The 27,401-nt window shown below is 44.3% G+C and overlaps 1 protein-coding gene across 3 annotated transcripts in view; it reads left to right on the forward strand.

The window, feature by feature from the left end:
- Positions 1 to 13,999: 13,999 nt before the first annotated feature.
- Positions 14,000 to 27,401, forward strand: part of INO80C (INO80 complex subunit C) — a 29,705-nt gene continuing 16,303 nt past the window's right edge. For 2 of the 3 annotated variants that reach the window (XM_023207686.3, XM_023207687.3), the window contains exon 1: positions 14,000 to 14,466. In XM_023207686.3, the coding sequence (XP_023063454.1) occupies positions 14,311 to 14,466 (156 nt within the window). In that variant the 5' untranslated portion in view covers positions 14,000 to 14,310. Of the gene's footprint in view, positions 14,467 to 22,836; positions 22,891 to 24,778; positions 24,833 to 27,401 lie in introns of all 3 variants that reach the window. The other variant, XM_023207688.3, reaches the window with a different exon arrangement.

The raw sequence follows: 27,401 nt of genomic DNA on the forward strand, positions 1-27,401 counted from the left end.
AGTTTAGAAAGGTTTGGGCTGGGTGTCAGGAGATCACAAGGGAGCGAGGGGACTAAATATCTTGAATCCACTCTCCCTCACCTATTTCCTGCTGAGTTTCCCCATTGGCTGAACCTACCTGGGTACCAGAGGGCAACAGAGCCCTTGGTCTGTTCATCTGGATAGTTCTTGGGCAGAAAACAGGGGAGAACATCATTTGATAGGGGAAGGAGTGTTTACCAATTTCAGATATGTACATGTGGGATAGAGAATTGAATGAGCTGGGGTATGAAAAATATAAGGGATGACTCTTAAAGAAAAACCAAAAAAAAAAAAAACAAAAAAAACCCCCATGTTTCATGCTGGGCAGATCTATGTACACCTAGCCTAACTCAGACTTAGGCTAACAGTTGGCCTCCAGGGACTCAGTAAGAAGGGGATAACCATGCAGGCACATGGTTGAGCTGGCTTTCTCTGGGGCAAGAAGTGAAACTGTGATGTCTTCCCCAACACCCTCATTAGGGCTGGGCTCTGTGACTGAGAGAGTTTCCATCTTGCCCATTCTCTGTGCCCAAAATACTCACCGTCCTTTTTGACTCCTGATTGCCAAGACCTGGTGTGACCCAATGCTGAGCCAGCCCAGGTCACAACAACACTAAAAAAGATCAAGAAGGCAATAGGCAAAGGAGAGAAAGGGAAGAGAAACCAAATACCCCAGACACCTCAGCCAAGTCAGTCCCACAAGTACACACAAATAGTCATTCAAGGATATGTACATGAAACAACAAGAATCAGAAAAATAAGGAACTGGAAAACAGGGAGATGAGATGAAGAGACTTCATGGATTTTGATGATAAACGTATATTTTAATAACTGTTGATAGCTTGGGTTTAGGCCATCAGAATAAATGCTCACTGCCTTTTAAAATACTGACCAACTCTCCAACAATAAAAATGACTTTTCTTTGGGAGGTTGAGGTGGGAGGATTGCTTGAGAACAGGAGTTTGAGACTAGTCTGGGCAACATAGCAACACCCCATGTCTACAACAAAATTTTAAAAAGAAAAGAAAATGACTTTCGACCTCTATATTTATTCTTGAAATCAAGGCATATTTTGTTAGTGAGTTCTAAAGACGTTTTTAATAGTATGTGATAAAGCAAATCAAAGTGTGGGGTTTTTTTTTTTTTTTTGAAATTTATTCATGTAGGAGTAATTCTGCCTGGGGGCAGTTAATATTCACTTGGAAATATATCTGAATTGGACCCTGGTGAATTTCCAGGCCAAAGGAACAGCATGAGGCCTGGAGCATGGAATAGCATGTGGTAGTGGGGGCTCAGCCAAGACAGCAGTGAGTCCAAACCTGGGCCCAGAGGAAGCAAGGGCAGTGCCAAGGCTGGAAAGATGAGCCTCATAAAGTATGAACATGGTATTTGCTTTCTCTGCCTCATGGAAGAGTATAATGAAATGGAAGTAAAAATGCTTTGGATATTAGGAGACACTGACTTTTGTCATATACGCTTTTAGAATTTTCATTGAAAAATCAGGTCAGTCATTTTGCCATTAAGAAAGTCAAGTAATGTTTAAGAGATACGCAGACCTGACATATAACATGGGCAATACCTTAGGAGAGCAAGTCGTATATGAAAAGACATTCTCCCTGGTATTTGCTTTCCAGTGGAGCTGCTGCAGAATAAGCAGGCATCAGGAAATTGCATCGGGAATTCCTCTGCAACGTGCTATAAGGCTGCTCTTACAGCAGTCAACCGCATATCAGGTGCTCTGAGGCAATATGAGAAAAGCAGCTTATAATCTAGTTAGAAAAACATTCAAGAACCAATGAGAAAATAGCATAAGGTAGTGCTTAACAAGGGGCTCAGTGGTGTAGTTCTGGCTGTCAGGGTGACAGAAATTTGGAGAAAGGTCTGTGAGGTGTTGACAGAGTCTCAGGGAAGTTAGATGGATGCCAGCTGGGCCTGGAAGGGTGGAGCAAAACTGAAAAGTGCAAAAGAGGGAATATGCTGTTTGAGGGGTGGAGACCATGAGTGGCAGAGGAAGGGGTGAGAACTAACTGTGCTGAGGGCTCCTGCCTGCCCAAGGGTCCTGAGTGAGGGGGGGCTGAAAACATCACTAAGTCATCTAGAGTAGTACTCATTCTCAGGGGCTGCTGGTTTCTGAAAGATTTGGGTTAAATGTGAACTCAGCCCACCACTAGAACATTATTCAGATGCCAGCTTCATTTTCTTTGTGAGCTAACAGTGGTGATTAAAAATAATGACACTAAATACTGTTGGTAAGGATGTTGATGCTGACAACAGCAACTGGAATTGTCAGTTGTTGACATTTCCTGGATTATTATAGTTATTTTAAAATAACAACCAGAAAGCCTCAAAACAGCCATAGATATCTGCACTGGAAAATTCAACCAAACACTTATGGAAGAAATAATACATAATATATAAGTCTTCCAGAAAATCAAAGAGGAGGGAATACTTTTCAACTCAGTCTATGGGGACAGCATTACCCTAATACCAAAAGCAGACACAAAGACATGACAAGGAAAGAAACTACAGACCAACATCTCTCATGAACATGGATGCAAAAACTCATGACAAAATTGTAGCAAATTAAATCCAATGTTACTACAAGGGTAATATATTATAATCAAGTGAGATTTAACCCAGGAATTCAGGGTTGGTTTAACATTCAAAAACCAGTCTAATTTGCCATACTAACAGAATGAAAAGGAAAAAGTATATGATATCCTTACTAAATGCAGAATAAGCATTTGAAGAAATCCAACCTCCATTCCTTATTTAAGACTTTCAGCAAACTAGGAACTTCCTCACTTCATAAAGAACACCTACAGAACACCTGCAGCTAACATCATACTTAAAGGTCAAAGATGAATGCTTTCCCTCTAAGACTGGGAGGGAGATAGGGATGTCTGTGCTCATGGCTTCTATTCAGCATTGTACTGAAGAGTCTGGCCAGTGCAGTGAGCAAGAAAGAAGGAGCAGGGCTTTGATTGGCTCAGGCCTGGCACTGAGAAAAGGGGAGAGGTCCTCCAGGAATGCCTCTGATGTTCTCCAGCACACGACGGGACATCAGATACATTGCTGATGCAAACCAGCGGGGTCACTATGTAGCTGTGTGACTTTAAAACATCCTTTAATCTCTTGGAATCTGTTTCCTAAGTGATGGAGTGAGCATAATAGTAGCCCACTGGCAGATTTGTTGTGACGCTTAAATGGAGTAAGATTGGGTCAAAGTGCTTTCAAACTGGAAAGGACTATTCCAGTGTTTGGATTTGTTACAGTCATACTGAGTGACCAGGGGAGCAATGGGATCCATTGGGTATGTAACAGGGGAGGTGTGAGGATTTGGGATTTGAAGATCAAGGTCTAGACTAGGTGTTCAAAGAGGGGCTGGAGGTCAGGCTGGAGATGGGGACTGACACCTGCTAAATTGTAGCAGGACCCTGGAGCATGCTGTGCAGGCAGCCAGCTTGGGTTGAGTCTCTTCTTCCCTCAGGTGGGGCAAAGGCATGCTGGTTAGTAAAAGGAAGGGGCATGGGACATGAGAATCCTGGATCAGATCTGACAGCAGGTGTACCCTCCTTACTGTTCTGTTCTCTCTCTGTTGGCTTTTACAAGCTGTTTCCATCCTAAAGACTTCTCCTGGCTCAGAGGAAAGTGATCTGACAAAATAACTCAAAGTGGGACACCAGGGATTGACGATGAAACACTCAACCTCTCTGCGGGAGCATCTGCCTTTTAAGAGGCCTCAGGGTCAAGGCCGTGCCTACAGTGGCTCTCCAGGAGTTTGGAGAGGTGCTGGGGCTCCTATATATAAGGTATTTTTGGTCTTATTCTTCTGGACAGAGTCCCTCCTCCCATACTGAGTTAATTGCCCTATAGCAGGGGTTAGGGGAAGTGGAAGAAAAGCCCTCATGACAGAAGGAGGCTTAGGAGGAAGGACCATATAAGCATGAGGTGAGGCTGGGGAGAGTAAGGGCAGATAGAGTAGTTTCATAATCCACCCATAGCTGGCCTCAGGAAGAGCGCCCAGTGATACAAAAGCCAGCTCATCTGGCCAGCCCCACAGGGAACGGCCAGGAGGGCTAAGGGCTAAGGAGGACGACACCAGTGTTTGTGATGTGAGTGCATTTGTTAGTGTGTGGCTGGGCATCTGGATGGGTGGGAGGAAGCAGATTTCCTTTGCTCTTAGAATGAGTACCTGGTGAGGTCTTTGCTTGAAGGATAGACTGAAAGCATTCAAATATTTAATTGAGGAATCATGAACCATTATGTTCTGGGACTTGGAACAAGCCCTTGCCCTGCAGATGGCTGCTTCGGATAATGGGAAACTATAGTGGCTTGTTGTGGACACCTCTTGGTTTGACAAGTCCTCCCGCATATCTTGCATGGTTTTGAGAAGTTGTGTCACTTCTGGACACATGACAATTGTGTACTTTGGGGGCAGGGTGGGTTGAAGTTGTGGATCCTGGGAGCTTTAACTATAGAAAACAATAAGGAACAAAATAGTGTTCTGATGTTCTTTAGTTGTACTTTTTAAAAAACTCCAGGAAGGGTGAACAACTGGCAATCACTTTAGCTCTTGGTATCATCAGTAGCCATAGCCCTAGCAGTCCAATATCTGAATCCATTTTTGGGTTTGGAGACTTCAAGGTTCTAAAAAGCAAAAAATGTAAGATAGAAAATTTCCAAGTCTCTCTTGCTGTGAGGGCCTGAGCACAGGCTACAGGCTCCACCCACCCACCCAGTGGCTCACCTCAAATTTCATGCAGGAGAGCTCTGTGAGAAAGAGGCAGGCACAGGCAGCAGCATCCCACCTGCCTTGCCCAGGCATGAAGGAGAAGGTGCATGTCATCCATGGTGGTTGTAGCACTGCCTCTGCCACCAGCTCTTTCACACTCTGACCATCCTGCCAGCTCAGTCTTACTGTCCAGAACAAAATGACTCCACTCTGAGACCAAGAACTCTTCTTGCAGATTTCTCTTGTTCTTTCCCACCCTTGTTTCCAAAGCCCTTCAGGTCGTCAATGTCCCTGCACCAATTAAATCTCTGCACTTGAAGCAGTACATCTATGGCAAATGTGTATATGTCTGTTGTTTAGTGTTCACCCAGAGCTGTCCTGGGCCTGTCACAGGGAGACACTAGAAAGTATGTGACAAAGGAAGCACTTCCCGTGAAAATCACAAAAAGAGCCAACACTTTCATAGATGAAAGTGGTCTTATAGATCATCACTGCTTTACAAGTAATAACTTCCTGGTCCAGAACAATTGCATCCTTCTCTTGAGGTTTTACCTGAGTGTGATTTCTGTTATAACCCAACAGAAGGTTACTTATGTATGCTAAAAGATACGTATGCACAATGTTCAAAGCAGCTTCATTCAAAAGAGCCAGAAGACCCTGGAAACAACCTAAATGTCCAGCAGAAGAATGGTTACACTGTGGCTTGTTCTCACAATGGAGAACCATAGAGCCAAGACAAGGAAGTACTGCTACATGCTGCAAAAGGAATCTCATCCAAGACAGACACACAAGAATACATACAGTACATGACTGATTACATGTCTATAAATCTCAGAACTAATCTCTGGTGGTAGAAGCCAGGAAAGTGGTAGCCTTGGGGTATGGTAGTCTTTTGGGATTGGCAATGGGCACGAAGCAGGGGCTTTTAGGTGCTGATAATGTTCTGTTTCTTAAGCTGGATTACCAAGTGTGTTTACTTTGTAAAAATTCACGTGGCTGTCCCCTTATGACTTGTGCACTTTTTTTGTGTTATGCTTTAATAAAATGTTTACTTAAAACATGTCTGACAGCTCAGATAAACAAAATTGGTTAGCTCATTTTAGAGATAAGGAAACTGAAGTCAAGAAAAGGTTACAAAAATTACCAAAAATGCCATTAATCAGATCAGCTAAATTCTCCAAAGTCCACACACTGAAGCACATGCCTCTGGTCTTGGGACACCCACTCTGTCCCCACCAATACCTCACTCGTGGGTTTCTGTGATTATTTTAGACATATTGACATATTTCTAACACCTGTGGTGGTTGGTCACTTCAGTCCACAACATATTAAAAACAGAAAATCTGTTACATGTATGGGTGTGATGTGGGAGATGTCTGAAGTCAGCCCTTTAATGGCAGAAATGAAATCTGAAGGCAAAAGCTCAAACTGCATACTAGTGCAGGGCCATTTAACACAGGGAGAAATGCCTTATCCACCTGCTCAAGAGGTCTCTTGCATTACAACAGAGCACAAAAACTGATGTTCAGTTCACACTGACGATCCCCAATCCTTACAAAAAGTTCAGATCCTCAGTGCAAGTAGACGGAGAATGAACTAGAACTTTTCAGAAAGCGCTTCACAACAGCGTCAGGGAATTGCAAAAGTGAACATGGGGTAAGGCAAGGGGCTAGAAGCCGCTTTACACACAAGTCCAGGGATTGAGATCGAAAGAGCCAAGGCAGGTGCTGAGCCAGGCTGGGACCCCCAGATCCCTGAGAGAACTGGGATGGAGGGTAGGGTGGCTAGACTGGGTCAGAACCCAGTCAACATTCAGGAGCCTCAATGTGAGAGATGAAAGGAGAGATAAACAGATAGGTCATAGGGCATCCTAAGTAGTTTGAGTCTTTCTCTATAGAATGAATGATTTTCTAAAAAACTGTGAGCACATTTCATCTCTTGTCCTTCCAAACAATGGCCATCTTCTTTTGACAAAGTGAGGGATGGGGACTGTCCCACTATCTTTTGGGCTCTCTCCAGTGCCATGCCAAGGAAGAAGACCGCTGACAGCCCTGCCTCTCATGGGTCCTTTGCCCAGAATGGGTCTCCCTCCCATGGCCACACCCTCTTCTGGCCCTGCCCCTGTTCCCAGGGCTGGGTCACACCTGGGAGCTGGACTGGTTAGCTCACCTACTTTGGAGCAGCAGCAGCAGCAGCAGCAATGTCTAGAGAGGGGTGCATGTGGGATATGCACCCCTCAATTTCTCAGGCTTTGGGGATTTCTTGGTGAACTTAGACAATGAACATCTCTAAGCTTCCATGTTGTCCCTGTTTTATTCCATCAGTGAATGTGCCCAAAGCTTGCGGATTGCTCTTCTCTGATACTATCTTAATGTACAACTGACAGAAACAAGGTGTCACATGTGAATGAAAACAAACAAAACAAGCAACACAGCAGTGGGGTTGGGAACCGTGATGCTGGGGAAAAGAATCAAAGCAGGCTGACAATTTAAGAAGGCAGGTGTTGTCACAGCCTGGGGATTAGCAAATATGAGGTTTTGAGAGAGAAAACAGGGGAAACAGTATCAGAGATGGGAGAATTACAGTAATTATAATTGTTTTCTTTTTCTATGGCATGCACAAACAGTAAGTGTTAAAACAATAATTCACTTTAAATAATGGGGTGGGACCTCTGGTAAGAGAGGAGGAGACGACCAGTGCCTAGAAGGGGATTCACAAAGGTGGGCAACAAAAGAGAGAAAAGTACCATCCTGGGAGCAGAATTCTGCCTTTCACAATGGAAGGCAAGCACCCCACTATTTGGAAAGTTCTGTGTCAGCCTTTCTGGCCACATTTGTAAGTTAAATTGGTGTTTACTTAACAGGCATGGATTTAAGAAGTAATTCCAGTAAGCAAAATGGCCCTTAACACTATTTTCTCTCCTTCAGACTTTGCACAGCAGTATTATCTGTTGAGATCAAACTTCAGAGAGCAGATTGGATGAGTGTGGATGCACCAAGTATGTCTTCCTACTGTATAAGACCTGCAGTGCCCAACTCGAGGGTTGCCATATATACACACAGTAACCACAATAAAGGGTGCTTCTGGACTTCAGCTGTGCCCAACCTGTCCAAGCAGATGTGCCACTCGGCACTGCCATGAGGTTTCTCACAGGTCCCTTCTCAGCTCTCTCTCTAATGGTACCTTTAAAGGGTGGCTTTTCCAAATCTTCCTACGACCCCTCCCAAGCCTCTACCACTCTCCCTCTACCTTGCAGGGGTTGCTACCTGTTACTGAGAAAACTCAGGCTTACAGATGGAAATCACATCAATTTTCTGCCATCTCAACTGGATCTCCTCCTGGACCTGCCTTCCCCTCTCCTACTCCAGTTGTAAAGGAGGCTGGAGCTCCATGCAACTGGCTTCTGCTCCTCATCTGATGTCTTCCTACTTAACACTCTGAGCACAGGATGCAGGTGACGCACAGTGTGGGCAAAAAGGCCCTCTTCTGGCTCTACCTTTCCACACTGAGCAGAGTTAATAGGGACACAGGGAAATGTGTCGACCCAAAGTCCATGGCTCCCTCCTTTTAGAACATGCTCTGGTGCTTGGGACCCCAGAACCTCACACTCAATCGGCCCTGTGCCCCCTGGGAAGGCCCCTGTGGACCTTGTCCTTGGGTTTGATGTATATCCCCAAAGGCTTGAGGGGTGGTCAAGAGGTTTCCACAGATGTACACACATTTCCTCCAGATGCCCTGAGGAGTAGGCGGGGAAAGGGAGGGCTCAGGACTGGAACAGCTCTTCCTACCCTACCATATTCTGAGCAGAACTCCAAGAAATCTGAGCATTCTAAGTTCAACTCTGGCCTTCTGAGTTATAAAGATTTATTTATTTGCCAAGATAGAAGGGTAGAACATATTTTATTTTACATGTTATTAGCTTGTTTTGTACACTTAAATATCAAGGCATATGGTAGGTAGGCCTCCATTTGTATTCTTGCCCTGAACCCTGGAAATGTCATGGTCAGGCCTATTTTCAACCACTCTTTCCAGCTTTTAAGTATTTCCATGCGGCTGTCAGGCAAGACAGAGCAGGCAATGAAGTGGGCAAAGCCCTCTTCCCAGCATCCACTGGCCCGAGCTCTCTTCTGCTCTATTAATACTGATGGTTTACAATGAGGCACTTAGCAGATTGCCACCAAGGGACTGCAATACTCTGAAAACAGCAACAAAGAAGAAACTGTGTCTGCCCAAGTGAGCCTATAACCCACAAACACTTACAAAACGATATACTTTGTTCTGCGATGGAGAAAATACAGGCGACTTTGGGAAGGTTCCTCAGAGATGGTGTTCCAGGAATGAGCGCTGCTCTCACACTCTCGAGAGGACTGCCACTGGTCTCTGAGGATTCCATCAGCTTCTCACTGCAATGGGTTTGTTTTCAACTGCACATCCCCAGAGCTCAGGGTAGGCAGTGCACACTGAGCTGCCTCTTTCAGTATCTGGGAGTTAGGGGATTTTGAGGATCTTGACTACAATGGCTTCAAGGTTTCTTCCCTTCATCAAGGAGTCCCATATCAACTGGAACAGCCATTTTTCATACAGTGAGCATGACTAGCACACTTCACACAAGGTGTCAAGAGATGAACAGTGTGTCTTCCATGCAGTAGCAGCATGATCCCATGTCTACCGTGTTTGCTGAGATTTTTGAGAGACAGTAAATTAGGCACTCTGTGTCTCAAGTCATACATAGTAGCTTAGCAGGCATGTTATTCATTCTTAATCATTGTCTTAACTGGGATCAAGACTCTGGCTGCGGCTGCGGCTGCTTAACTGGTACACCCCAGTCAGGGCATCAATATCCCAGAGAAAGCCCCGGCAGCCTTTGCCAAAGGAAGTATGGCATTGGTGAGGGACACAGAAGCTGCAAGTACTGAGAAGGAAGCTGAAGAGGAAGAGCAAGGGAGGCCTCACACTACAGCAGGGGTGGGACACACTGCAAGTTTTCAGGAACAACTGGGGAGGGAACTTAGGGGAGCCTTAGGCCCTGTCTCAACACATAAGCTAGCAGAATGTTGGGTCATCAGTATTAATTTATCTTTACCAATGGACAAGGAAACCCATGAGTTACACATGCAGCAAGTGTATGGGATCCTGGTATGTGCCAACACTGGGCAGTAACTGGCACTACCACGGTGGGCGTGGGGCAGGTCTCTCAAGCCGATGTCCTCCAGCATTTCTCCCACTCTCCTTGTTGCTGTCATCTGTTGATGCTCTGCCACTCAATCCCTGGTGACTCTGGCAACTGCCTACAGGAAGCTTAAGTCCAGCTGAGAAGACAAATAGAAAATCTTTCCTCCCCTATTAGACTGAGGGCTCCATGAAACAGGGATTATTCTATTTTGTTAGCTCTTGTCTCCATCCTCTTAAATTAGCACATAAAAGACACTTAATAAACCAGGGCATGGTAAGTGCCTCTAGTCCCAACCACTTGGAGGCTGAGGTGGGAAGATCCCTTGAACCCAGGAGTTTTAGTTAAGCCTGGGCTACATAGAAAGATCCTCCAAAAAAAGGTGATCAATAGGGATTAAATAACTGAGAGAGACTGATGGGAACGTGGAACCAGACCAGAGGAGAGGGAACACTGAAAATACAGCATGTCAGCCAAGATAGGAAGGGTGTGTGGAATTTAGTGAGACCGGAGGAGGGTGAGGTTGGGAGAAAAGCAGCTTCCAGGCAGGAGGAGCAGTGTGTCAAGGCCTGAGGGAGGAGGGGCACGGCTGGTTGTTGGAACTAACAAAGGTGAAAACTGAGCAGGAATGCAGGGACCTGGGACAGAGGCAAGCTGGAGAGATGGCAGGTCTCTAAGGACCTGTGGAATCACCTTATGGACAATGGGCTTCATTCTAGGGACCACGGGAAGCCACTGGATGGTTTCAAGCACGGGGTGTGATCTGAAAAATGCACATTTGTATCTTCAAAGAAATCATCTGGAATCACATGTTGGAACTGGGTTGCAGGGACCAAAGGTGGAGGCAAAAAGAGAACACATAAGGCCACTTTGCAAGTCCAGAGACAGATGGTGGCTGGAATACGGTTATGGTGTGGAGTGGAGGAAGGGGAGGAGTCAAGGATGACTCCCAAGTTTTGGTCTGAAGAACTGGTGGCTATTCGTGGCATTTGCTGAGACAGGAAACACTGAAGGAGGAACCTGTTTTAGAGGAGCAGAGAGGATGATGAATTCTGTTTTTGCCACGTGGAGTGAAAGATGCGTGTTAGCATCTGAGTTTACACTAGGGAAAGAAATTTTACATCCGAGTATGCTTTTTTTTTTGACAGAGTCTCCCTTTGTCGCCCAGGCTGGAGTTCAGTGGTGCAAGCTTGGCTCACTGCAACCTCCACCTCCCAGGTTCAAGCGATTCTTGTGCTTCAGTCTCCCGAGTAGCTGGGGCTACAGGCAGGCACCACCACGTTTGGCTAATTTTTGCATTTTTTTAGTAGAGACGGGTGTCACCCATGTTGGCCAGACTGGTCTCGAACTCCTGACCTCAAGTGATGCACCCACCTCGGCCTCCCAAAGTGTTGGGATTACAGACATAAGCCACCGTACCTGGCCTTGGGTATGCATCTTTGGAGAAAGAGCCAGATAAAGGATGCAAATCTGAAAGTGGTCTGCATTTAGATGGTAACTGAATCCCCAAGAATTGGTGCAATGGCTGGGGAGAGTATTGACTGAGAAGGGCAGAGGGCCTCGGACCAAGCACCAAGGAACTCTCAATATGGAAGGATTCTGCAGAAAAGCCTGGTTTCAAACCTGGCTGATAGCTAGAATCACTTGGGAAACTTTTAAAACGTGAATCTACAGGAACATGTGACTATATATTTTGAAAAACCTGTAGTAGCATTAGAGACCATTTGGTAACAGAAGACTGGCTAGGAAAGAGGGAAACAAAAAGATGGTGATGTTTCAGATACCAAGGGAAGAATTTCAGAAAGAAAGGAATCAAACAAGATCAGGACTGAATTTAGTAACAGGAAACCAGATGGCGGTGCATCCACTTGTCTGACTTTTTAAAAGTAGGGAGTTGGTGTTTGAACTCAATAAGGGATGACAGGAAGCAGCCCAGCAGGTCCCCCTGTGCTCACGTGCACAGCGTGAGGACAGGGAAAAGGAAGGGGAAGGAAGGTGTCAGATGGCAGAAAGCTTTTCATTGGAAGTAGCATCCGAACTGAGGCAAAATGGATGGTAATCAGGCAAGGAGCTAAGCATTCCTAGGAAAGGAAATACAGAAACAAAAATATGCCAAACTAAGAAAATATGTACACTCCAGGAAACAGAGTTAGTCCTTGGCTGGAACACAAGGAATTAAGCGTTGGGGACCAAGCAACAGAATGGGGCACAGCCCAGTTTTTGTTGTTGTTGTTTTGAGGCGGAGTCTTGCTCTGTCCCGAGACTGAAGTGCAGTGGCAGGATCTCTGCTCACTGCAAATCTCCCGGGTTCAAGGGATTCTCCTGCCTCAGTCTCCCGAGTAGCTGTGATTACAGGTGCATGCCACCATACCCAACTAATTTTTGTATTTTTAGTAGAGACGGGGTTTCACCATGTTGGACAGGATGGCCTTGATCTCCTGACCTTGTGATCTGCCCACCTCGGCCTCTCAAAGTGTTGGGATTACAGGCGTGAGCCACCGCGCCCCGCCCAGAGCCCTTGTTAAGGACCTTGTTAAGGACAAGCTAAAACGTTCTTACCCTGAAGGTTTAAAAAAAAAAAAAAAAATTTTCCCTGAAGGTAAAAGGGCCCAGAAGAATGTAAGAAAGTCAGTGGTATGATTATATTTGTAATTTAGAAAGCCCATTCTGGCAGCCAGTGTGAAGGAGGGTCTGGGGTCAGGAATGGATTAGGGGAAGATGGCGGCTGAAACTTCTACCTGGAAGCTGTTGCTGAGATGCAGACATGGGACACAGATTCACCAGGGCAGGAGCAGTGAAGGAGAGAAGCACGCTGAGGAGGTGAGGAATGGGAGGAGGTGGGGACATTAGTTTGCTTAGGTGACTGGCTTGTTGGAGGTGAGTCCTTGAGTTAAGGATGAGGAAAAGACTAGCTTTAGATGAGGATAAGGATGGAGATGGGGTGTGGAAAAGAACATTTCAACACTGGTAGGCTTGTTCCTTTCTCCAAAGGAGAAAATATGTAACAGTATTGCCAGTTTCCCTAACTGCTCCTTCTCTCTCACCTCTAAGTCACTGGGCAGCCTGTTTACTCAAATATCAAGACTAATATAGACCAGCTTCCTATATTCAAACATAGTAGCTTCCACCACTCACTGCAGGGAGTTAGTTCATTCGTTAATTACATCATTAAAAATACTTATAATGCACCAATGACTTGCAAGGTACTGTGACTGGGGGAAACTGATAAGTGAACAAGACATAACTGACCCTTCCCTCATAGATTACATTCTAGCCGGAGCCAAAAAAGATATTAATCATCGGATTATAAACCATTTAGTTATATAATGTCGCAAAGGTTCTGTAAAAATATAGGGTAGAATGAGGCAAAGAACAAGGGGGGTACGGGGACCGAGGTTCCTAAATAGGTTTTAGTAGATCTGTGACCTCCCCGAAATCTGTAAAATTTTGTCTGTGTCTGTATACATTTAACGGGGTGGTGGGGAAGTGGGGGTGGGGGCGGGGGGAGTAAGCAGAGATTCCATGCTCAGGGGTCTGTGAATCCTAAGAGATTAAGAACCGGCCGGGCGTGGTGGTTTATGCCTGTAATCCCAGCACTCTGGGAGGCCGAGGGGGGCGGATTACCTGAGGTCGGGAGTTCGAGACTAGCCTGACCAACATGGAGAAACCCCTTCTCTACTAAAAATACAAAACTAGCTGGGCGTGGTGGCACATGCCTGTCATCCCAGCTACTCGGGAGGCTGAGGCAGGAGAATCGCTTCAACCTGGGAGGCGGAGGCTGCAGTGAGCTGAGATCGCGCCATTGTACTCCAACCTGGGCAACAAGAGCAAATTCCGTCTCAAATAAAAGAAAGAAAAAAAAAAGAGAGAGCGAGATTAAGAACCACTTTACCCTTCAAGTCCATCTGGGCACTATTTATGTACAAACCTTTTCCGCGGGGGAAGGCAGGGAGGGATACAGGGGGAAGCCAGTAGCTTGGCGGTCTACTGAGAATGACCCCAGCTTTACGCTTACAAACATCGACAGTAATCACTCTTCTATGTGAGAAAAGGCAACACACTCATTAATTTTTAAAAACGTAGTTACTTAAAAAGATTGGGAGATTTTCTATTCCTCTATCAATGGAGATTTCCTGGCACGTGCCCCACCCAAGGCCCACGCCCAGAGCGCTCGAGTGGCAGGACAACAACCGCTGACATCTTCCCGTCCCGACGCCACAGGTTGCTCCGAGCTCCGCCTTTTAGATTGCACCGAGAGAAGCCAGCGACAGCTTTGAGTCCAGGCCGTGTTTTCAAGCATCAAGACGGAAGTAACAGCGGAAAGGAAGTTCCAGGGCCCGCGCTGGGAAAGAGGTGGGGGGAACTGGGGAAGACCCAGGGTGCGATGGCGGCGCAAATTCCAATTGTGGCCACCACTTCCACTCCGGGAATAGTCCGGAACAGCAAGAAGAGGCCGGCCAGCCCGTCCCACAATGGCAGCAGCGGCGGGGGCTATGGCGCCAGTAAGAAGAAAAAAGTGTCTGGCTCCAGCTTTGCGCAGGTACGCAGTCGTGCTCCCAGCCTGCGCGTGCGCGTCGCGGAACGGGACGGGGCGGGGCGGGACGGAGCCGAGCCAGGGCGCGTGCGTAGTGTGGGGCGCTGCGCGTGCAGTCTCCGGTGTGGTTGAAAGATGCTAGCCAGTGGAGTGAAGGACTACTGTTTCCCTTCGTTTGTACACATGGGCTTACAACGCCTTGTGTTGTAAGGAGAGAAGAGGAAGTAGGGAGGTTATTACTGACTTAGTAGTAATAGAAGGACTGCCTCTTCCCCTCGAGGTCGCCTTTAGCTTGAGGTTCAGGACTTCTGAGTGTCAGTCGTTCGGAAATGTGCGTGTCTTCCCCTCGTCCATTCTGCAGACATCTACCCAGTGTCTTTGAGGTGCATAGCGCCCTAATGTCCTGCATGGATGAATACAATATGTATTGATAAGTATGCTTTCTCTCATCCTGAGAAAAGTGCTTTTTTGACCCTGGGTTTCCCAATCCTAAAGCGGGTTTGGTCTTAACTCATGGGCTTGTTAAGATTATGAAGTAATGAGTGTAAAGCACTGAGCTCAGCGCCAGGCTCAGACTGCAGGGCCTCTGAGCAGTCTAGGCTCCGTAATTCCAGCAATGAATTTTCAGCAGGGAGTGGCTTGATTAGTGTTTTCTCTGGCTCCTGCATTTTATTCAAAGCGAAAAAGCAGAGATAGAGTGTGTTACTTTGTGCTCCTCAGCATATGGTGTGACATCGTTCACCCAGCCAGTCAGTGGCTGTTCTAGAAATCTTCTTGTTCCTTCTTCTGTAGGTGATTGGTAGTGCTTTTCTTCTTTAACCTTTTAATATTAAAAACTTTGCTGTAGTAAGATTTACACACAGTACGATGCACAAATCTTCAAGAATACTGGCTCAACCACAGATCTTTAAGAATCCTAGCTCACACCTGTATCCCAGCACTTTGAGAGGCCAAGGCGAGAGGATTGCTTGAGGCCAGGAGTTCGAGACCCGCTCCCCAACCCCCATCCAAATTTACAAATTAGCTGGGCGTGATGGTGCACGCCTTCAGACTCAACTACAAGGGGATCACTTAAGCCCAAGATTTCAAGGTTACAGCAAGCTATGATTGTGCCATTGCAGTGCAGCCTGGGCAACAGAGTGAGATCCTATTGCAAAAAAAAAAAAAAAAAAAGGTACAGATCCAGTGCCCTTTTACATTTGTATACACCTGTGGCCACTGCCTGGATCAAGATAGCATTTCTAAGAGCGGGTGACCTTTTCCTGTGAGTGCTATCTTCCCTCCCTAACAGAGGTACCCACTATTCGGCCGCCCTTCACAATAGACTGACTTTGGGTTGGAGCATAATGTAAATGGAATAATACAGGACAATAGGGAACATACTCTTTTGCGTCTGTCTAGGTTCCTTTTTGAGACAATGTTTTTGAGAGTCATTCATTCATTCAGTACATCTGTTGCATTGTATAAACATACACCTGATGAATATTTGAATGTTTACAGTTTTTGGCTTTGCGCAGAAGCTGCTCTGAACATTCTTGTACAAGTCTTTATGTAGATAGATGCTTTCATTTCTCTTGAGAAGTAGTGGAATTGCTGAGTCAGAAGGTAGGCACACATTTAACTCAGAAACTGTTAAACAGTATTTCTGAAAGTAGTTGCACTGTTTTTGCATTCTTACCAGCAAAGTATGAGAGTGCCAGTTGCTCGAAATCCTCAACAATACAGAGCATTGTCAGTCTTTCATTGTCAGTCTTTAACTTTTAGCCATTTTGTTGAGTGTGTAGTAGTATCTCCTTGTTTTAATTTTTTCTGATGGCTATTGATGTCAATCACTTTTCATAAGCTTATTTGGCATTCCAAATCTTTTGTGGAGTGCCTAATTATTTTTTCTAATTGGCTTTTTTAAAAAAAAAATTATATTGATGTGTAAAAGAAGTTCATTACATTCACTTTCTTGACTAGACTCCTTTGCCAGATGTATGCATTGTGAGTAATTGCTCCCAGTCTGCGACTGGTGTGTTTTGATAACCAGTTGTGTCAGGACCAAGGAATGTCACTAGGACATATGGGGAGGAATAATTGTTTCTACCCCAAAGGGAGCATTGATCAACTTCCACTACCACAAGCTTCTGAGAGTGACCAAATGCCTTCAGGAGACTGAAAATTCCCAGTAATCCAATATGGTGGAAATCGTAACTCTGTATTCCCTGTGGGCCTTTTCTTGTATCCAAGCAGCAGCCTCTGGAGAAGTTGGAAAGGGCAGAGCATTTCCTGAAATAGTGCCTTCTTTTGTCCTGACTCTCCTTTTCCCAACTGATATTTAACTAAAGGAGACAAGGTCTTCTTCTGTCACCCAGGCTGGAGGACAGTGGCACAGTCATGGCTCACTGCAGTCTCGACCTCCCTGGCTTAATGGATCCTCCTAACTCAGCCTCCCAAGTAGCTGGGACGACAGGTGCATGCCACCATGCCCGGTTAATTTTTTTGTATTTTTGGTAGAGGTGGAATTTCACCACGTAACCCAAGCTGGTCTCAAACTCCTGGGCTCAAGCAGTCTGCCCACCTTGGCCTCCCAAAGTGTTGGGATTACAGGCGTGAGCCACCGTGCCCAGTTGTCTTAGATTTTTGCTTTGCTGTGATCCTTTCATTCTAGTTCCCTTTCCACAGTGTATAGGAAATAAGCAGGCATAGGCACAGGACCCCTGAGGGCTGCCGGGAATCTTCTTGAGGTCACCCTCATCTGTGTCACTTGCTCAGCGTTTCTGTTCTGTTTCAGTTCAGTTCATGTAGCAGTAATTTATTGTACTGTGTTTCTGTTCCATCCCCAGCAGTATGCTTAAGACATTTCAAAGGATTTTTGCTTGTCCCCACACTACCAAAAACATCCCAGGAGAGAATGACGTACATACATTGTATTTAGTTTTCTACTGCTGCCATTACAAATTGCCACACATTTAGTGGCTTAAATAACACCCATTTAGTAGCTCATGGTTCTGTAGATCAGAAGTCCTGCGACTGGGTTGACTCTCTGCTCCAGGTATCACAAAGCTGAAATCAAGGTGCTGGCCGAGTGTCTGAAGGCTCTGGGGAGAAATTTGCATGCAGGTGAATTCAGGTTGTTGGCGGAATTCTGTCCTTTTGAAGGGGGCAGCAGGATTGTGGGGCCCCTGTCTTCTTGCTGGCTGTCAGGTGCTGCCCATGTTCCCTGCCACATGGCCTTTTCCATTTTCAGAGCCAGCTATGGAGAATCTCCCTTGTGTCCAGTTCTTCTCATGCTTCAGATATTTCCGACTTCTCTTATTGCTGACCCCTGGACTCAGATTTAAAAGATTTATGTGATTAGGCAGGCCTACTTGGATAATCACCTTTTTAAAAAGTCAACTGATCTGAGACCTTAATTGCATCTGCAAAAGCCCTTTGTAGCTGAACCTAGATTAATATTTGCTTGAATAACTGGTAGAAGTTGTGTGCACACCAGGGGCAGGTTACTTGCAAGGTGGCAGGGGTGTACTGGAATTCTACCTATCACACAAATGAAACCATTAGGAAGATACAGTAATGTCTAACCTTGAGCCAAAGCTAATTATAGGTAATTATAGGTGTTGGTGCCCTATTGTGGTGAGACACAGGAGGATGATTCATCAGTGCTGGTGATGGTACTCAAAGGAGAGGTAGGGAGGCAGAGGGACTTGAAGTTGGCTTGGAGAGGTTTGCTGGGGAAGGCATTCCAGGCTCAGAGTTGTGCACATTGTAAGATTAACCCGGGTTGCCCAAGGTTTCATTAGTGGGGAAGTGAGTGTTTTTCTATAAATGATTGTATTTCTTGAGTTAAAAGAGATTTTATAGGTCTTTCATCACCTAAATTTCCCTACGTCAATAATTTTAGCTATTTTGATTCTTAAGTAAAAGCAAAGTATGTAAAACTTTAATGGAATTTTAAAATTTACAAAGCACATTTACATGTAGGACATTAGAGTGCTTTTTGAGATTGTTAAAGATAACTTGAATTATCATGAATTCTTAAGGTGGGTTTAACTTTCCTGAAATATGCTTGCTGTTTCTAAAGTAAAATTGAGTGCTTAGTTGAAATTTAAAGAAGTTTAGAAATTTAGATGCTTAGAAGTCCTGAGGAGTTGAAGGGAATTTCATCTAAAAGTATTCTGAGGAAAGCATTTATAGAAGCCTTCTTTACATCAGTGTTAGGAAATACATTAAATAATTTAGTAGTACAAAAACAACTTTGTTTTATCATTTCATCAAGATGGCTCTCTTTAGTTCAGCAGAAATTACTACTAATGTTCATGCTTGCTAAGGGGTGGTACAAATCATCTTAGAATCACAATTCTGTGGATTTACATTTTCAGCATAACAGTTGTTGATTAATAATGTTATGAAAGTGCAGTCTTCCTTTCACTCTGGTTGTTACTTTGAAGGGATTAATGTTGCTGGGTTGGGGAATAGATAACTGTGTTAAAGTGAAAGGAATAAGGATAAATAATAGTAATTAATATTTATCAAGCATTTACTACGTGCCAGGCACTGTTCTAAGTACTTTCTAAGTACGATGCCATTTAATCCTCCAAACGACCCTCTGTGAATTGATCACTTAATTTTACAGATAAAAATGCCAAGGGCATAGAGAGGCTGTGAAAATTGCCCAAGGTCACACAGTGGTAGTGTCGGGATTTGAACCCACGCATGCTGTCCAGCGTCTACATTCTTTTTTCTTAACTGCCTCTCTTGATATCACTTTGTTACTTTGTGTATTGGAAGATTATTAATTAGATCTCTGGTATAACCAAATTCATGGTGCAGATAAATGCTTTTGGGAACAGTTTTACTGGATCGATATAGGGCAATTTAGGCTTTTCAAATGTGTATTAAATTGATAAAATGTACTGAGAAATCTAATTAACCTATAGACTGAGAGTTACTTAATAGCCTTTTCATTTGTGAAGCAGCTAATAAAACATCTAAAATGCAGAGGCAGTAGTTGCATCTTTAGAAGGATAGCGCAGATGATAAGAGAATCTTCTAAAATTGGAGGGCAGCCAGAGAATGCTGGACTGATTTGGTTTATTCATTGAAAACACACTCATCCTACTATTCAACTTCTGTAAAACACAAAAGCAAAAATCCAACAAATCCTGATGATTTTAAGTCTTAAAAGTTATTCTTTTCTATTTTTAAAATTACCTTTTTTTATTTTTAAAGTTGACCTAAAAAGTCACCCAGTCTCCTTCCCCAACAACTATTATAATTTGTGTTTTCTACATGTAGATACAGTTTTTCATCATTGTATTTGGTATATAGCATTACGTGCCCTGTTTTTCACTTAGCATTATTTTGTGAACATTTCTGTACATTGATAGTCTTCCCAATTAGACTTTTAAAAGTCAAATAGTCTTTTATGACTGTTGCCTGCATTATATTCCAAGGAATTAACTGCTTGTATTTAATTGACTTTATTATTGGATATTTAGGTTGCATTTTGAATTTTTGCTGTTTTAAGTAACTCTATAGTAACCTTGCAGTTTTAGACCAGGGTCAGCTATTTGCATCTATAATTGTATGACACAGATATAACTTGACAAATAAGACAAAGGATATTTTTCTCCTTTCTTTATAACCACAGACAGAGTGCCCAAATTATCCTTTAGTCTGAGTCAGAGTCACGCACACTACTGCCTGGAGAGATGAAGCCATTGATTTGGGTTCTTCAGTTGGGCAGAGCAGAGCGGGGTGAGAACTCCAGACTGTTAGCCATAGGCATGTGTTTCCTGAGTAGCAGGCTGGGTTTCTCTTCCCTGAGACTTACATCAGCTCTGTTAGTGCTGCAAAGAGGGGAAACCCTTAGTGCTAGGCGTTCCTTCCTCTCCTCTTAGGGTGTTCATATCTTGGGGTGGGACAGTTCATCTTGTAAAGTCCTTAGTGATAATAGTGCTTTAGTAGCATGGAAATGATGCATCATTTTAATTTTATCTTATTGCATCCAAGCCTCACAGACTTGATCTTCCCTTTGACTAACTAAAGGTCTCTCTCCCTCTCATCCTGTTGTTAGTAGACACAGGAGTCTCAGCTTGGCTAAGCTGAGCAGAAGTGAAGAGTAAGGGTATAGTATTGTGGGGGTTGGGGAGAGGAAAGTGAAGCATAAAACCAGCTCTGGCCTGGGGCAGGGGTATCTCTGGTTAGAGAAGGAAGGGAGCCTGCCACAATCTCCGAAGCAGGAGGCAGCACGGGTATGATGTGGCTCAGTTCATGCCAGAGTGGCCTCCTTTCTCTGCCCTGTCTTTAGCCTGACGTCCCAGTAGGGGTCTGGCAGAAGATGGAGTGAGCAAGCCATCAGGAGGGGTCCCTTTCAGAAACCAGTGCTTCCGTGTGTCATTTTCATCCCCTTCTTGACTCTTCTCTAGCTTGCTGCCTGGAATGGCTGACTTAGACCTCTGGTCCTCTCTTCATACCACCCTCTCCTTACTCAGCAGATGTGCTTGTCTGCCTGAATCTAACGAGGGCGCCTGTCTGGCATTTTTCTCCCCCGTCTCCCTGGGACCTTGGAACTAAATGCCTATGTCAGAAGAAACCCCTGTATTGCTTTCCTTTCACTGGGCACACAGCACCTTTGAGCTTCCTCACTGGGATTGGGGAAGTGGAATAAACAGAAAGGGAGAAATGTCGTATTTGGCCAGGCGCAGTGGCTCACACCTGGAATCCCAGCACTTTGGGAGGCCCAGGTGGGTAGACCACTTGAGTCCAGGAGTTTGAGATCAGTGTGGGCAACATGGTGAAACCCTGTCTCTACAAAAATACAAAAGTTAGGTGGGCATAGTAGTGCGCACCTGTAGTCCCAGCTACTCCTGAGTGGTGGCTGAGGTGAGAAGATGGCTTGAGCCCAAGGAGGTTGAGGCTGCAGTGATCTGTGATCATGCCACTGCACTGCAGCCTAGGTGACAGAGCGAGACCCTATCTCAACAACAACAACAACAACAAAATAATAATAAAAAAAGAAATGCCGTTTTTGAGCGTCTCTGGAGTGGAAGAAAAAGCTAACTCCACTGCCTGAGGATAGGACCCTGGGAGCTGGCAGGTCTGTGGATGGTTCTGTAATCACTGTTGGAAGCTTGGGGGACTGCATTTTCCCCTTCCCTTTAGTGTGTCCTTTTTGCTCTTTAACAGTTCAGATTGTTTTTTTCCTCCCGATGGCCACAGTATTATATCAGTAGTTATATTCTTTATGAGAAACTCAAACTATAAAGTTAAAACTTAAAGCATATCTGGCCCCAGGAAATCTCTTTCATAGCCTGTTTACCCTGAACCAGACCTGAAGTTGTCCCTAGTGGTAGCTTCTTTTTTTTTTTTTTTTTTTTCTTACTTCTGACGTGGTGCTTACTGGGTAGCTCTCAGGGTTCTCTCTCTTGCTTATTTTATTTAGGCCACTCGTAGGCCCAGTCTCCTGACAGTCCACAGCATTGAGTAGTCCTGTGGCACACTCTGTGAATGGTGAGATGATTGGGAGAATGGTTGCTTTCCTTCTGCTAATGCTGGCGGGTCTCCTTGAACAGCTCACCCCATGCACCTTCCAGCGGGCCTGGGCTTTCTCCTTTGCCTTCGCACCACCACCTCCTGAAAGAGCAGATCACTTGTCACCCTTCCTGCCCTGCATGCCAGCTCCACCTTCGTTCTCAGGAACCAGGAGTCACGACCTCTGGCTCATTCGCAGCTGGGTGTGCCCCTTGGGGAGGCTTCACTTGGTCACTGTAATTTTTTTTTTTTTTAATCCTCTAAATATTTCAGTGTGAATTTGTTAAAACCAAAGTCATTCTCTTACATAAGGACAGCTAGGAAAGACTGCATATGGGGGAAGGATGAAGTGAGGGGCAGTCCAGACAGAAAAGGGGTGTGAACAGAGGAGGGCCCAGGTGCCCACGTGAAGAGGCCGTGGAGAGGAGTGTGGGAAAGTAGTGAGGAGAGATCGTTCCGAATTTTATCAAATTCAGGGAGTTAACTGATGCAACACTGATATTTAATACACAGATTTTATTCTTGTCCCTTATCTGGTTCAGAATCCAATCCAGGATCACACGTTGTATTTAGCTGTATATCTTTTTAGTCTCCTTTAATCGGAACACTTCCTTAGTCTTTTTATCTTTTACGACTGATATGGTTTGGCTGTGCCCCCGCCCAAATCTCATCTTGAATTGTAGCTCCCATAATTTCCATGTGTTGTGGGAGGAACCCGGTAGGATACAGTTGAATCTTGGGGGCAGTTTCTCCCATACTGTTCTCATGGTAGTGAATAATTCTCACATCTGATGGTTTTGTAATGGGAAACCCCTTTCACTTGGTTCTCATTCTCTCTCTTGCCTGCTGCCATGTAAGCCGTGCCTTTCGCCTTCCACCATGATTGTGAGGCCTCCCCAGCCACGTGGAACTGTGAGTCCATTAAATCTCTTTTTCTTTATAATTTACCCAGTCTTGGGTATGTCTTTATCAGCAGCATGAAAATGGACAAATACAATAAATTGGTACTGGTAGAGTGGGTTGCTGCTTTATAAAGATACCCCAAAATGTGGAAGCAACTTTGGAACTTGGTAACAGGCAGAGGTTGGAACAGTTTGGAGGGCTCAGAAGAAGACAGGAAAATGTGAGAAAGTTTGGAACCTCCTAGAGACTTGATGAATGACTTTGACCAAAATGCTGATAATCATATGAACAATGAAATCCAGGCTGAGGTGGTCTCAGATAGAGATGAGGAATTTGTTGGGAACTGGAGTAAAGGTGGCTGTTGCTATGTTTTAGCAAAGAGGCTGACAGCATTTTGCCCCTACTCTAGAGGTCTGTGGAACTTTGAATTTGAGGGAGATGATTTAGGGTATCTGGCGGAAGAAATTTCTAAGCAGCAAAGCATTCAAGAGGTGACTTGGGTGCTGTTAAAAAGCATTCCGTTTTAAAAGGGAAACAGAGCATAAAAGTTCAGAAAATTTGCAGCCTGACGATGTGATAGAGAATAAAAATCCATTTTCTGAGGAGAAATTCAAGCTGGCTGCAGAAATTTGCCTAAGTAATGAGGAGCCAAGTGTTAATCACCAGGACAATGGGAAAATGTTTCTAGGGCATGTCAGAGACCTTTGTGGCAGCCCCTCCCATCACAGGCCCGGAGGCCTAGTAGGAAAATACGTTTCCAGGTGCCTGACCCAGGGACCCCTCTGCTGTGTGCAGCCTAGGGACTTGGTGCCCTGTGTTCCAGCCACTCCAGCCATTGCTAAAAGGGACCAAGGTAGAGCTTGGGCTGTGACTTCAGAGAGTGCAAGCCGCAAGCCTGGCCAGTTTCCACATAGTGTTGAGCCTGTGGGTGCACAGAAGTCAAGAATTGAGGTTTGGGAACCTCCACCTACATTTCAGAGGATGTATGGAAATGCCTGAATGTCCAGGCCAAAGTTTGCTTCAGGGGCAGGGCCCTCACAGAGAACCTCTAATACATTGCAGAAGGGAAATGTGGGGTTGAATCCCCCACACAGAGTCCGCACTGGGGCACTGCCTAGTGGAGCTGTGAGAAGAGAGCCACCATCCTTCAGAGCCCAGAATGGTAGATCCACCAACAGCTTGCACTGTGTGCCTGAAAAGACACAGATACTCAATGCCAGCCTGTGAAAGCAGCAGGGAGGGAGGCTATACACTGCAAAGCCACAGGGGCAGAGCTGCCCAAGACCATGGGAACCCATCTCTTGCATCAGTGTGACTTGGATGTGAGACATGGAGTCAAAGGAGATCATTTTGGAGCTTTAAGATTTGACTGCCCTGCTAGATTTCGAACTTGCATGGGTCCTGTAGCCCCTTTGTTTTGGCCCATTTCTCCTATTTGGAATGAGTGTATTTATCCAATGCCTGTACCCTCATTGTATCTAGGAAGTAACTAACTTGCTTTTGATTTTACAGGCTCATTGGTGGAAGGGACTTGCCTTGTCTCAGATGAGACTTTGGACTGTGGACTTTTGAGTTAATGCTGAAATGAGTTAAGACTTTGAGGGACTGCTGGGAAGGCATGATTGGTTTTGACATGTGAGGACATGAGATTTGGGAGGGGCCAGGGTGGAATGATACAGTTTGGCTGTGCCCCCACCCAAATCTCATCTTGAATTGTAGCTCCCAAAATTCTCACGTGTTGCGGGAGGAGCCTGGTGGGATATAATTGAATCATGGGGGCAGTTTCCCCCATGCTGTTCTCATGGTAGTGAATAATTCTTAGGACATCTGATAGTTTTATAAGGGGAAACTCCTTTCACTTGGCTTTCATTCTCTCTCTTGCCTGCTGCCATGTAAGACGTGCCTTTTGCCTTCCGCCATGATTGTGAGGCCTCCCCAGCCACGTGGAAATGTGAGTCCATTAAACCTCTTTTTCTTTATAATTTACCCAATCTTGGGTATGTCTTTATCAGCAGCATGAAAACGGACTACCACAATGACCTTGATACTTGAAGAGTACTGGCCACTTATTTTCTAGAATGTTCCTCAGTTTGGGCCTGTCTGATATTTCCTCATGGTTAGATTTGAGTTATATATTTTTTGACAAAAATGGATAAGTGATGCTGTCATCTCAATGCATCCTGTTGTGGCACTTGATGTCAAATTACTAATGATGTTAGATTTGAGCACTTAGTAGGGTGGTATCTGCCAGGTTTCTCCAATGTAAAGTTATTCTCTTCATGTTTGTATTGAAGTATATTGTGGGAAGATACTTTGAGACTATAAATATCCTGTTTTATTTCATACTCTGCCAGTGACTTTTAATATCCATTGATAGCTTTTGCTTGAAATAGTTATTATTGTGGTGGTTGACAAGTAGTGATTTCCCAATTTGAATCTTCATTCCTTTTAGATTTATTAATTAGAATCCTATTGTGAGCAACAGCTTTCTCTTCTCTTCCATTCATTCATTTTTTTTTTCTATTTTACTTTTTTTTTTTTTTAGAAATGGGGTATAGCTATGTTGCCTGGGCTGGAGTGCAGTGGCTATTGCCAGACACAGTCATAGCGCAGTGCAGCCTCCTGGGTTCAAGTGATCCTCCCAGCTCAGCCTCCCAAGTAGCCAGAACTACAACAGGCCATTTATTCATTTTTTAAAATCAGTATTTATGTCATGGATTTTTATTTTATTCTATGGGTTATAATCCACTACTAGCTTTATTCATTCCTTCTTTTATAAATTTATCTGTAATAGCTTTACTGAGATATAATTCACATACTATAAAATTCACCCTTTAAAGTATGTAATTTAGTGGCTTATGGTATATTCACTGAGTTGTGCAATCCTCACAATATCCATCTAATTTTAGGATATTCCTATTACCCCAAAGAGAAACTCATTACCCATAAGCAGTCACTTCCCATTCCTCTATTCTGCCAGCCCCTGACAGCCACTGATCTACTTTCTGTCTCTGAATGTGACTACGTATCTCATATAAATGGAATTATACAATATGTGGCCTTTTGTGTCTGGCTTCTTTTTGTTAGTGTAATTTTTTTCAAGGTTTATCCATGATAAAGCATGAATCAGTATGCCATTTTTGTGACTGAATAATATTACATTTTATGGACATACTACATGTTGTGTTTTATTTTTTATTTCTTTTAGAGACAGGAGCTCATTCTGCTGCCCATGCTGGAAGTCAGTGGCACAATCTTAGCACACTGTAATCTTGAACTCCTAAACTTGCCTCAGCCTCTAGAGTAGCTGGGACTACAGGCACATGCCACCACAACTGGTTAATTTTTTATTTTTATTTTTTGTAGAGACAGGGTCTTGCCACGTTGCCTAGGCCACTTTTGAACTCTTGGCCTTAAGCAGTCCTCCTGCCTCAGCCTCCCAAAGTGTTGGGATTACAGGCATGAGTTCCTGTGCTTGGCCCTACCACATTTTATCTCTTCATCAGCTGACAGACATTTAAGTTGTTTATGCCTTTTGGCAATTATGAATAATGCTGCTATGAATATTTGTGTACAAGTTTTTGCATGGATATACGTTTTTCATTCTCTTTGAGTGTATATCTAGAAGTTAAATTATTGGATCATATAATTCTGTGGTTAACATTTTGAGGAACTACCCAATTTTTTTTTTAAATGGTGTTTTTGCACCATTTTATGTTCTTACCAGCAATGTATGAGAGTTCAAGTTTCTTCACATCTTTGCCAATATGTGTTATTGTCTTTAATTGTAACCATCCTAGTGAGTGTGCATGGGAATTTCATTGTGATTTTGATTTGCATTTCCCTAATGACTAGTGATGTTGAACATCTTTTCACGTGCTTACTGGCTGTTTGTATATCTTCTTTGAATAAATTCTTTGCCCTTTTAAAAATTGAATTGTCTTTTTGTTGTTGAGTTGTAGAGTTCTTCATATATTCTGAATTTATGTGTATACTGGGTTGTTGCTTAAGTTTTTGAGATTGGTCCAGTAGAAGCCTCTTCAAACTGGCTCCTGTGTCCTTTAGTATGCCCGTATAATTTTTTGGATGCTGTTATGGACTGAGTTTTGGTACCCCCATGCCCCCAGTATTTATTATTTTGTCCTGGCCCCTAGTGCACCTCAGTTACATTCTGGAGATAGGGACTTCAGGGAGGTAATTAAGATTAAATGAGGTCGTCTGGGTGGGCCCTGATCCTGGATGACTGGTGCCCTTATAAGAAGAGGGAGAAACTCCAGGGATGCACACAGCCTCAGGAGAAACCAAACTTGTCAACATCTTGTTCTTGGACTTCTAGCCTCCAGAACTGGAGAAAATAAATTTCTATCGTTTAAGCCACCCAATCTATGGTATTCTGTTATGGCACCCCAAATAAACTGACACAAGTGCTTGCTTTCTGACACCACAAGATGTTCTACTCTTAAACTTTCCTGCTCTAGCCCTAGAGTCAGCCATTTATTCATGGATCACTGGTTCTTAGA

Source organism: Piliocolobus tephrosceles, chromosome 18 (assembly GCF_002776525.5).
Source record: "Piliocolobus tephrosceles isolate RC106 chromosome 18, ASM277652v3, whole genome shotgun sequence".
Taxonomy (NCBI): Eukaryota; Metazoa; Chordata; class Mammalia; order Primates; family Cercopithecidae; genus Piliocolobus; species Piliocolobus tephrosceles.